This window comes from Equus quagga, chromosome 1 (genome assembly GCF_021613505.1).
Source record: "Equus quagga isolate Etosha38 chromosome 1, UCLA_HA_Equagga_1.0, whole genome shotgun sequence".
Lineage (NCBI taxonomy): Eukaryota > Metazoa > Chordata > Mammalia > Perissodactyla > Equidae > Equus > Equus quagga.
Genome location: NC_060267.1, coordinates 94,525,670 through 94,536,035, shown reverse-complemented (window position 1 = coordinate 94,536,035; position 10,366 = coordinate 94,525,670). Strand labels below are relative to the sequence as shown.

The 10,366-nt window shown below is 58.2% G+C and overlaps 1 protein-coding gene across 1 annotated transcript; it reads left to right on the top strand.

Moving 5' to 3' along the window:
• Positions 1-1,160: 1,160 nt before the first annotated feature.
• On the top strand, positions 1,161-9,389 carry LOC124247868 (ficolin-1-like). Its single transcript, XM_046677654.1, has 9 exons — positions 1,161-1,307; positions 2,554-2,667; positions 4,180-4,233; positions 4,760-4,795; positions 5,582-5,614; positions 6,064-6,191; positions 6,641-6,770; positions 7,663-7,797; positions 8,908-9,389. The coding sequence occupies exons 1-9, from the start codon at positions 1,205-1,207 to the stop codon at positions 9,153-9,155; spliced, it is 981 nt and encodes a 326-aa protein (XP_046533610.1). The 5' UTR covers positions 1,161-1,204; the 3' UTR covers positions 9,156-9,389.
• The last annotated feature ends 977 nt before the right edge of the window (positions 9,390-10,366 follow it).

The following is a 10,366-nucleotide window of genomic DNA, read 5'->3' as shown; positions in this document are numbered from 1 at the left end:
TGAGGGACATTTACCTGCTGCCTCTCTCGATGTCCTGACTCACTCCAGGTGAGCGCTGCTGCTGTGGTTGCTCCCCAACAGACGAAGTGGCACCCCTGAAACCCACGCCTGTGCTGTGGGAGCAGGCTGCCTGGTCCAGAGGCTCAGGGAGGCTAAGTGGTGTCTGAGGCAACACAGCCTGTCTGCCTCCTCTGTCTCATAGGCTGAAGCCTCTGCACAGAAATTGGCAAAGTCTAGTATCATTGCAGCCCCGATAGAGAGGGATCTAAGGTCCTATGTCCCCCTGGACAGCCCACTCCTTTTGCTGAACCTTCGGTCTGGCCGTCCCACCATTCTTTCCTACTTGGGGAGCTGGTGCATTCAGAACGCCAGCCCGTGCATGCTGCCGGAGAAACATCAAGTCACAGAGGAATGTCCCCCCGCCCTGCTCCTCCCCACGTGTCACCGTCCTTGTCTCCTCAGTGAGCGTTTCCACACATCTGCAGAGCCCCTTCCCAAAGCACCCACAACGTGCTCAGGCTGAGCGTGATCCACAGAACCAGACATGGACGATGCCTCAGGGATTTGCAGGACAAGGCATGTCCTCACCTTCAGGTCTAATGAATGGACCAGTGGTCCTCAGTGCATCAGGCAGACTTGACACCACATCTGGCTCTTTCTAGCTGTGTGACTTCAATTTTTCCACCTGTGAAATTCAAATAATAGCTCCTATCCGATGGAGCTGGTGTAAGTAGAACTTAGCATATGACAGGAGCCCAGAGTTTTTTCCCTTCCCCTATGTCAAGTGTCAGTAACCGGCTCAGACCCTGAATATTCTGGAGATCGGATGAGGGAGTTATCTTCAGCCAACCCTTCAGGGCCTCAGGGCACTCTTTGGGGATCCTGGGTAATGAAAAGGCGCTTGGAGACTGTGCTTTCCTTAAACCACAAGCCAGGCAGACCCTTTGCCGGCAGAGGCATCCTGGGAGCTCAGTTGACTAGGGACAAGGTGTCCTTGCTGGAGGAAGTGAGCCTGATTCAGCGGGCAGCTTGGTGGGGCCCACGGGGAAGGAAACACCCTCTGTGATCATCTCGTACCTCCTGTTGGTGCAACCAAAGAGCCTACAGGAAGTGGGCGTCCCCAGGGGAGCAGAGAAACTCCGGGCCCGGGCTTGGGCAGCCCTATAAGAGCTGGGAGCCTCTTCGAGGCCAGAGACCAGAGGACATGGAGCCGAGGAGAGTTGCCATGGCCCTGGGGCCTGGAGGCCAGCTCCTGTTGCTGCTGTGCATCCAGACCCTGCCTGCCCAGACTGCCGACACCTGTCCAGGTGAGACGGACCTGAGTTCTCTGGGCCCTGAAAGCTGATAACTGGCCCCTCATTGACCACTTACGGAGCCCCCGCTTAAACCCTTTACACGTGTCTTCTGAAGACTGTCAACTGCTCAACTTTATCCTCTGGCGAGGAGACAACTGGCCCGCATGCTTCTGGTGGGAAGGAGAGGAGCAGGGACTTCTTCTGGGGTCTGGATCCCAAGCCCACGGTTTACTGACGGAGCCTCACAGCTGGCCTGGACTGTCTCGCTGGGGAGGAGGAAAACCCCCTTCACCGTCTCTGTCTGCTCATGGGGTTCCGGAGAGGCGCTCTGAGGTTCTCTAACCCGGGGCTCCCCCACCTGCCCGGGGGTTTGTTAACACAGACTTCTGGCCCTCACCCCAGAGGGTCCGACTCAGCAGATCCAGGGGCTCAAAGGGAGAGTGGTCTCCCTCCCCATCCTAGGCAGGCGTATGGGCCACGCCTGGAGAGGGATTGCTCCCGGGTCAGTCCAGCCTCCTCCGGAGTTGATGACACGATGCCATATTCCTCAAAGTTTTCTCTCGTGAGGATAGTTGAATTTTGTGATCAATATAATTCAAATCTAAGAAGCAAATAATTCCCTGGTTCCAGTCTGGCCGGAGCTTGCTCTGTGTCCTTGGGTTAAACACGTCCCCTCTCCAGGGGACCCACACGGACCCCTTCTGAGCCCTTCTGGCTCAGGACTCCTATAGTCACCTAAGATCTGAGGGTGAAAATGCTACGTTGACCCAAATTCCCAAAGTTTCTTGTAAATATTTATTGTTATTATTTATTGAAAGTACCCACTGTTGATGCAGCTCTTTTCAAATGCCTTGAGTTATACCAGGATTTTTAAAATTTGCATCATCTAATCTAATCCTCTCCACAGACCTATTCCTGTCTTTCCTGGCAGTTCAGAGGACAGAAGCCCAGAGGGGTTGAGCAACTTACCCAAACACACACAGCACTGAGGAACTGGGTTCCCCTTAGGCAGCGTGGACTCAGATGCCAGGGCTCTGCCTCGCATCAACTCCCCTCCTGACCAGCGCCCACCAGAGGCAGGAAAAGCTCACTGCCAGGCTGACCCTCAGCTGAGGCAGGTGACACTGGCCAGAGCCATCTGCCCAGACTGGAGGTCACTGCAGGGGCAGATCCCCTCACGTCGGGCGCCTGTTGCCAGCTCTGCGGGGCCCTCGGCCCGGGACGAGTGCCCTCACTGGCACTTTGTGCTTCTCTGCAGAGGTGAAGATGGTAGGTCTGGAGGGCTCCGACAAGCTCACCATTCTCCGAGGGTGCCCGGGGATGCCTGGAGCCGCGGGGCCCAAGGGAGACACAGGCGCCACTGGAGGGAGAGGTATGTGCTCCAGGATGGGTGAGGGGTTCCACTGAGTTCTTGCTCTTCTCAAATGAGACCCCAAGGTGGGCAACACCACACACGGTTCCCAGGTCGGGAGGTTGGGTCTTGGCCCTGCTGGAGCCAGTGTCAGAAGCCCACCCCCCCCAGGCCCACGGGGGCTTCTGAAATTCCCTAGAGGGAGCTGGTCTGTGAAGCATTTTATGAGCACACGTTTGGGCATATTTTCATGGAATATCTGCTTCCTGGTCCTTGATCCAGTGTTGGCTGTGCGTGCCCACTGGCAAGAGCTCTGGTCTTGTATCCTCCGTATTCTCATCTGAACACTGAGGCCACGACTTTCTTCTGTCCCCACCTCAGAGGAGGAAACGGAGGCTCAAGGAGTCAGCAGCTTCCTGCGTCTCCCATCGGGAGGCCTGGGGCTGGGCCTCCATCCAGGTCGGCTGGCAGGCCGCCAGTGGGTTCTGCGCAAGGACCTCTTGTGTGGCCCCTCTCCCACCACGGCGGTGGCCCGCTTTGCATGGCTTTGGGTCCCCGAGCCCGGTACAGAGGGCAGGTGTGCACCAAAAGGTCAACAAAGGTGCTGCCTTTTGAGGAGAGCGCCCCTGGCCTGGGGTGTGTGTGTGGACGCTCGAACGGCAGCTGGTGGCGACGTTGCATCCAGTCCTGGGATTGGGAGGGCTGTGTGTGCTCACCGTGATGGGCTCGATGAGGAACACTGGGGAGGAGCTCTTGTCCGAGGAAGGAGGAGAAGCAAGTCTGGGTCCAACCTCCCTGGACCAGGCTTCGACGGGTGGGTGTGGGTAATCTGCCCCCAAGCTGAGCCAGCCCCACTGTTCCACCCCTGCCCGCTGCGGGATGCTGAGCCTGTTGGGGGATGTGCGGCTGCTGAGCGGAGCCTGGGGGCCTCTCCTGACCCTCCCACCCATCGCTTGGGATGACTTTGTGGGAGGGGAGGGCCCTGCTCTGGGCTCAGGACCATGTGGTGTGTGGAAGCTGGGAGCTGGCCTGTCCTAGCCCCCTGCTAGCATAGATAATGCCGGCCTGGGAGGTCACATGGCTCCTGACACCTCCTCTCTCCACGAGGAGGGGCAGGTAATTGCACCCCAACCTGTACTGCGTCCACAGGCTCGGGCTGTCCGTCTCCTGGGGGACCTGGTGTGACAGGGTCTTGGAGGACGTTTTCCTTGTCCCAGGCCCCTGACCAGACAGTCGAGCTCTGTCAGATCAGCATGCACCTGGGCCTGCTCCACAGAGATCAGTGGAGGCTGGAAGCCAAGTGGTAACCCTGGGGCCTGAGCTCAGGTGCCAGCCTGGGCTGCACCTGTGCTACTGTGGGTGCTGCGTCCCCACCGTCTGCAGTCACTGCCAGCTAAGTCCCGGGGGCCGTGATTCTGCAGACCACTGCGGCTGGAGCAAGACGGGTCGGGGCTTTACCACTTGGAGCAAAGATTCTCAAGTAGAATTGCTTAGGTTGCATTTTTCTCAATGAAGTATCTTTGGAATTTGCAGGAGAAAGAGGTTCCCCTGGAGCCCCTGGGAAGGCGGGACCACCTGGGCCTAAAGGTACATGCCACCTTTTAGATAAAGAGTGAAGACCCCTGAGTGGGACCCTGAGGTCTGTCTATAGAGAAATGAGAGCTGTAGAGACAGACAGATAGACAGAGATAGAAGAGAGGGAGAGAGAGACAGGGGGAAGAGGGAGAGGGACAGAGAGAAAGGAGGAGGGTGGAAAGAGAGAGAGAAGGAGAGAGACACAGAGAGGGAGACAGAGGGACGGAGAGGGACCCTGTCACATTTTCCATTTCCAAAGAGCCTTGAGATAGTGTGTGAACTGAGTCCTAAATGCAGGGTCCCGGGTCCAGAGTGACCCCTCCTCACCAGGGGAAGAGTCCCAGAGTCCCCTTCCCCTCCCCTGAGACCTGGTGCTTTAAAACCATCATAAGCCAACAGAGCCATGCGTAGGTAGCGTGCAGAGCCCTCAGCCTGGGACTCCACCCAGCCGACCTCCTGAAAAGCAGAGCAGGTGTCAGTGTCCCAGGGACCAGCCGTTCTCCCCATCAGCGGTCCTAACTCCCCTGTCTCTCTCCAGGAGATCGCGGGGAGAAGGGCCAGCGTGGAGAGAAAGGTGAGCCTGTCCCGCCGTCCTGGGTCCTCGGCAGGCTTTGTCCAGGGGAGGGGTCCCAGAGGCCTTGGTCAAGCCCAGCACCATGCCGTGGGGAGGGTCTCAGACCCAAGTGCCCTCTGTTCAGGCAACGGGTTGGGGGGTTCTCTTAGCTCACAGCCCAGCCTCGGCCAGCGTTGGACCCAATGGTTGGCAAGACTACATGACTGCATGAATGTGGACATTCTACTTAGTCTATTCTTTTTCTGATTTATGTTCATTTATAAAAAAATTTGTAAAAATCAGAAAAGGCAAAACTCAGAAAACTCTAAGACATAGTCACATTCTCTGTCGTCAAGCAAAAAATGCAAGCTTGGGGCCCAGACCCAGATACCAAACGCCCCCCAATCCTCTCCACACCTGGAGACTCCGAGGGGGAGGCCGGGCTGAGCTGGACTGACCGTGACAGACCCGGAGCGGTCGGTTCTCTGCTTCTGAGCCCGTGAGGGCCAAACGTGATGGCCAGGACAGCAGTCCAGTCAGTGCCCCCGAGTGACGGTGCTGACTGTCCCCGTCCCCTGCGGGCAAAGCCAGAGGCAGGAGGGGGCCGAGCAAACGAAGGTTTGCCCTACACGCTCCAGAGAAGTAGATTCTAGGAGCCACCCATCAGAAAGGGATCCCATCCCACCTGGAAGGATCTGGATAATTGTCTCCATTCTCCTTTCAATGTCCGTGGAGCAACTGGGGCTGGAGGGGTCAGGGACTCTGATCTGCAGACTTGTGACGTGTGTGTCCTCTGTACCCACACAGGAGACCCTGGGCAGCCTCAAATGTGTGCCACAGGTGACTGACCACACCACTGACCTGGGTACCTGAGCCCGGACCTGCTCCCTGCTGGCCAGCAGCACAGGCTCAAGTTCCAAAGCCCAAGGACAATACACTGTCTACACATATTTTACTCCCTCAATTACTCAAGTAATAGGCATCGATCGCCTGGATAACTCTAGAATATTCCATAGCAATTCTGCTGAAGGAGCTTATAATATTACCTGGAAGGCCAGGTGCCTGGGGACTAAGGTGGGGGCAGCCCGGGAGGTGGGGAGGGCAGGGGGACTGGGCTTGGCCGTCACAACTGGGTGGCCTTGGAGGGCCGCACCTCTGCCCCGGGCCTCAGAGTCCCCTCCACCCATGTGGATGCCCCCTGTGCCTGCTTCTCCCTCCTGCCCCTCCCCTGCGCCCGCCCTGCCCAGGGCTCCCTGTCCCAGAAACCATTTCCAGGGTTCCGTCCCCAGGACCTCGGAACTGCAAGGAGCTGCTCACCAGTGGCCAGACTCTCAGTGGCTGGCACACCATCTACCTGCGCGACTGCCGGCCCCTGACTGTGCTGTGCGACATGGACACGGATGGCGGGGGGTGGACGGTGAGTGTCAGGATCTCCGAGACACCGCGTGGCCCTTGGGCAGAGGGGGCAGTGCCTGGGACTCTCACAGACCGGGTTCTACGCCTGGCGGAGAACTCTCTCTGTGGCCTTCATGAAAATGTGTGCCCCTGCAGCTCCGGGCTGGCCCTTTCCTTTCTCTGAGGACGGGGAGAACGGGAAATGCGGGTGGGTGGTGAACCCATGTGGGAGGGAGTCCAGGCCCCGGGGTGAGGCCAGGAGGAAGCCTGCTACTCTCCAGCTGTGTGGCTTTGAGCTTGTCGCCTACCCTCTCTGAGTCTGCATTTCCTCCTTGGTCACATATGGGCACCCTCCTGACAGGCCCTGGGGTCTGGGCCCAGGATGCTCTGTGAACTACAAATGTTGCTCCCACGTGTGGCCGAGGTCCCCGGGGGCTGCCCTGGTCTCCCGAGCCCTGTCGTCCTCCACAGGTCTTCCAGCGAAGGAGCGACGGCTCCGTGGACTTCTTCCGGGACTGGGCCGCGTATAAGCGGGGCTTTGGCAGTCAGCTGGGAGAGTTCTGGCTGGGGAACGACAACATCCATGCCCTGACTGCCCAGGGTAGGGCCCGTGCCGGGGGCTTTGGTGGTCTCGGGGTTCTGAAATCCACATGCCCCTGACCTTAGCCTTGGGCCATTTGGGACAGAAGACCCTGCTCCTCCTTGACCCACGGGGTTAACTCTCAGAGCAGAACAACTGTGACAACCTAGGACGTGTGTTCTCTTAGACTCTCTAAATGTTAGAATCAGAGGAATTGGGATTCTTGCGGTGAAGACCTCTTCCGGCCTCAGGGCCAGTTATACCTGCCGAGAGGACGGCGTGAGAAGGAGGCCGTGAGGTCTCGGGTTAGCCCCCTGCCACTTCAGACTGTCGGTCTTGAAACTGGGATCTTAGCCCTACCGTGACCCCTCCCTGGCCTCCCCCGGCCAGCACATGTGACAGTCCCCACACAGCCACACGCACCCCAAGAGAGAGAGGACTGTACCCCCATTTCTCTATCCCACAGGATTAGCTTCTCTGCTGGTCCCGAGGTGAAGTGCCACATTGTAGACCCTTTTTTTCCTGCATCCACTACCCCCTGGCGACCGGGAAGGCATCCGCTCACAGGCCTCAAATTCTTAAAAAAGAAACTACAATAGTTTCTCAACCCATCATGTTAGTAGCTTAATCATCTGCAGGAGAATTTACACTTTTAAAATAGAGCAGTGCTTCAATCCATCAAAGGAGCGCTAACTGTGGGATTTCAGGCACGGCTTACAGAATACAGGGAAGAATTTAGAAATAGACCCACTGCCGAGGTCCTCACATCCATATGGGATTTCCATATAGTCCCAGTCGAACTTTCCCTGGACGTCAACTTCAGACATCCCTCAAGAATTTACCCAAATGCTCCATCTCCCCTCGCTGAAGGCAGAAGGACTCAAGGTTGGGACCTGAAAGCCTTTCCCCCCAGGAACCAATGAGCTCCGGGTCGACCTCCTGGACTTCCAGGGAAACCGCCAGTTTGCCAAGTACGGGTCATTCAAGCTGGCGGACGAGGCAGACAAGTACAAGCTGGTCCTGGGAGCCTTCGTCGGGGGCAACGCAGGTGAGAGTCCGCACCGGGCAGAGTGGCCTGGGCTTTAGAGCCGGGTTGGGGGGCAGAGAGAACTGCCCAGGGTCCTGGCTCCATCTCCCCTGGGTGACCCTGGGCTGGGGACTCCTCTCTCTGGGCCCCAGCCTCTCCGTCTGTAAGTGCAGACACGAATTTCCACGTCTCTGTGTAGCATGGGGACCAGTGACATAATCAGGTCCCACACCCAAGGCCGTGTCTGTGTGTCTGTGAGTGGGGCCGGACGTTACTGACCCTCATCCCTGCTGACACCTGCAACACGACCGTCATTCCACATGGGGTCTTAGGGCCCTGTTCCCAAACTGTGTTCCATGGAACAGGAGCCCCGTGGGATGTTCTCTGCCAAGGGGCATCTCTGGCCACGTGACCTGGGGAGGCGTTCCACGTGACCTGGGGAGGCATTCCCTACGGAGCGTCCTCTTGGGAAGCCCAGCATGCAGCGAAGGCGCTGAGAACTGCTCCAGCAGGAGCCCGTTTACCTGTGTCGCACCCAGAGCTGCAGAGAGCAAGGCACTCCCCGGGCATTTGATAACGGGAGCCTGCGAGTGTGTGCCCCCGACACGCACGACCTCACTTGGGCCCTCCAAGGAGGGAACGGGGCAGGGCCCATGGTCCCATTTTGCAGGTGGCAAAGCTGAGGCTCGGGGGGGGTGGGAACGGCAGGAGCCGGAGGTGAGCTTCATTCCCAGGGCTGAAGATGGAGGGGGGCCCCCGGATGAGGGCGGTGCTGTCCTCATCGGGCGACCCAGAGACGGGGGACGGAGCCCAGAGAGGAGGAGCAGGCTAGGAGGGACTTCAGGGGCCAGAACAGGTCTGACGGTCTTGGGGGAGCCTGGAGGAGACAGGTGATGGCTGGAGGAGGGAAGCAATGCTCTGTGTGGAGGGGGTCCTGGACCAGGAGCGGGTCATGGACCTTCTGCTCCCTCTGCCTCAAGGCCCAGGCAGGCCCTCTGTCCTCGGGGCTCCGTGATGCATCTCTCCAGCGAGGGCGGCGCTAATGAGGAGCGGGAGGCAGGGTCCAGGGCAGGGCCCCCTGACAGCGGGGCCTCTTCTGGCACCGACACCACCCTGTTTCTCCCTGAGCAGGAGATTCCCTGACAGCCCACAACGACCGGTTCTTCTCCACCAAGGACCAAGACAACGACCGGAGTTCTTCCAGCTGTGCTGAGAGGTTCCATGGGGCCTGGTGGTACGACAACTGTCACTTGTCCAACCTGAATGGCCGTTACCTGGGGGGCCCCCAACAGAGCTACGCGGACGGCATCAACTGGAAGTCCTGGCGAGGCTACAACTACAGCTACAAGGCGTCGGAGATGAAGGTGCGGCTCAGCTAGCCGGCGGCCGCCTCCCCACCCGGGCGCTTGCTCACCCCCCAGTGCGGCTGCATCCGAGAGCTCGGCTGTCCCCAGAGAACGGCGGGGCTCCCACGGTCCCGTGCTGACCCCTTGCCTCTCAGCTCTGTGTCACCCTCGCTCACAGCCCTTCTCTGCCATCCGTGTGTCCCAACGCACAAGCCCCATGGCCTCACCAGAAGGAAGAATTAAATTTTTAAAGTGTTTGCTTTCTGATGGTTTTTGTTTTCCAGTTTTAATTTGCGTTGAACACGCGTCCTTGTGAGCATTCCCCATAGCCGTCGTATAGCAGGTCCCTCTTCACCTGTCGCTGAGGGTGGGGGTGCTCATTTCGCAGATGGAATTACTGCTGTCCAGAGAGGGCAAGAGGCTTTCCCGAGGGCCACCAGCCCAGCCTGCAGCCTCCTCCATTGACAGCATGGGAGGGCCTCTCTCCCCCCAAATGCTCCTGCAACTCCTCATGACTCACTCACAGCGTCTTCACACCCCTTTAAGAAGGTCACTTTGGGCCTAGAAAACTCTCGTAAAAAAAGGGAAAAAAGTCAAACTGGGACATTCTGTTTCCAGTCACACAGAATGGATACATTGGGCCAGCTGTCCCCTGAGAACAGCTGAAACGCAAACACCGATCCACGAGGAAATGGCTGCCGAGTCGGCTCGGCCGAGTGGGGTCAGCCGGCTACCCGCATCCGAAACGCAGAATTGGGCCCTGACCTCACACAGCACCAACCCCAGCTCCAGGGTGACAGCAGGCAAGCCTCATAGGAGACGACGGAGGAGCGTGCTCTTCATCCCTCACGCCAGCCAGGATTCCTTAACTAGGACTTCAGAAGCGCCAGGCATTCAGGCAAAGATGGATAAATGCGAGCACATTAAAATCAAGAGCTTCTGTTCATCAAACCACACCTTAAGAGAGGAACAGACAAGTCACAGAGGGGTGGGATCACTTTGCAACACATACTCGCCCATTTCCTACTCCTGCCACAACCCATTAGCAAAACTGTAGTGGCTGAAAACAACAGAAATGTGTTATCTTAGCGTTCTGCGGGCTTGAAGTCAACATGGGTATTCCTGGGCTGGAAGCCCGTTGTTGGCAAGGCTGTGCTCCTTCTGGGGTCCCAGGGGAGAATCTGTCTCCTTGCCCCTTCCAGCTTCTAGGGCCTTCCCCGGCGGGTCTGAGCGCTCGTCTCTGA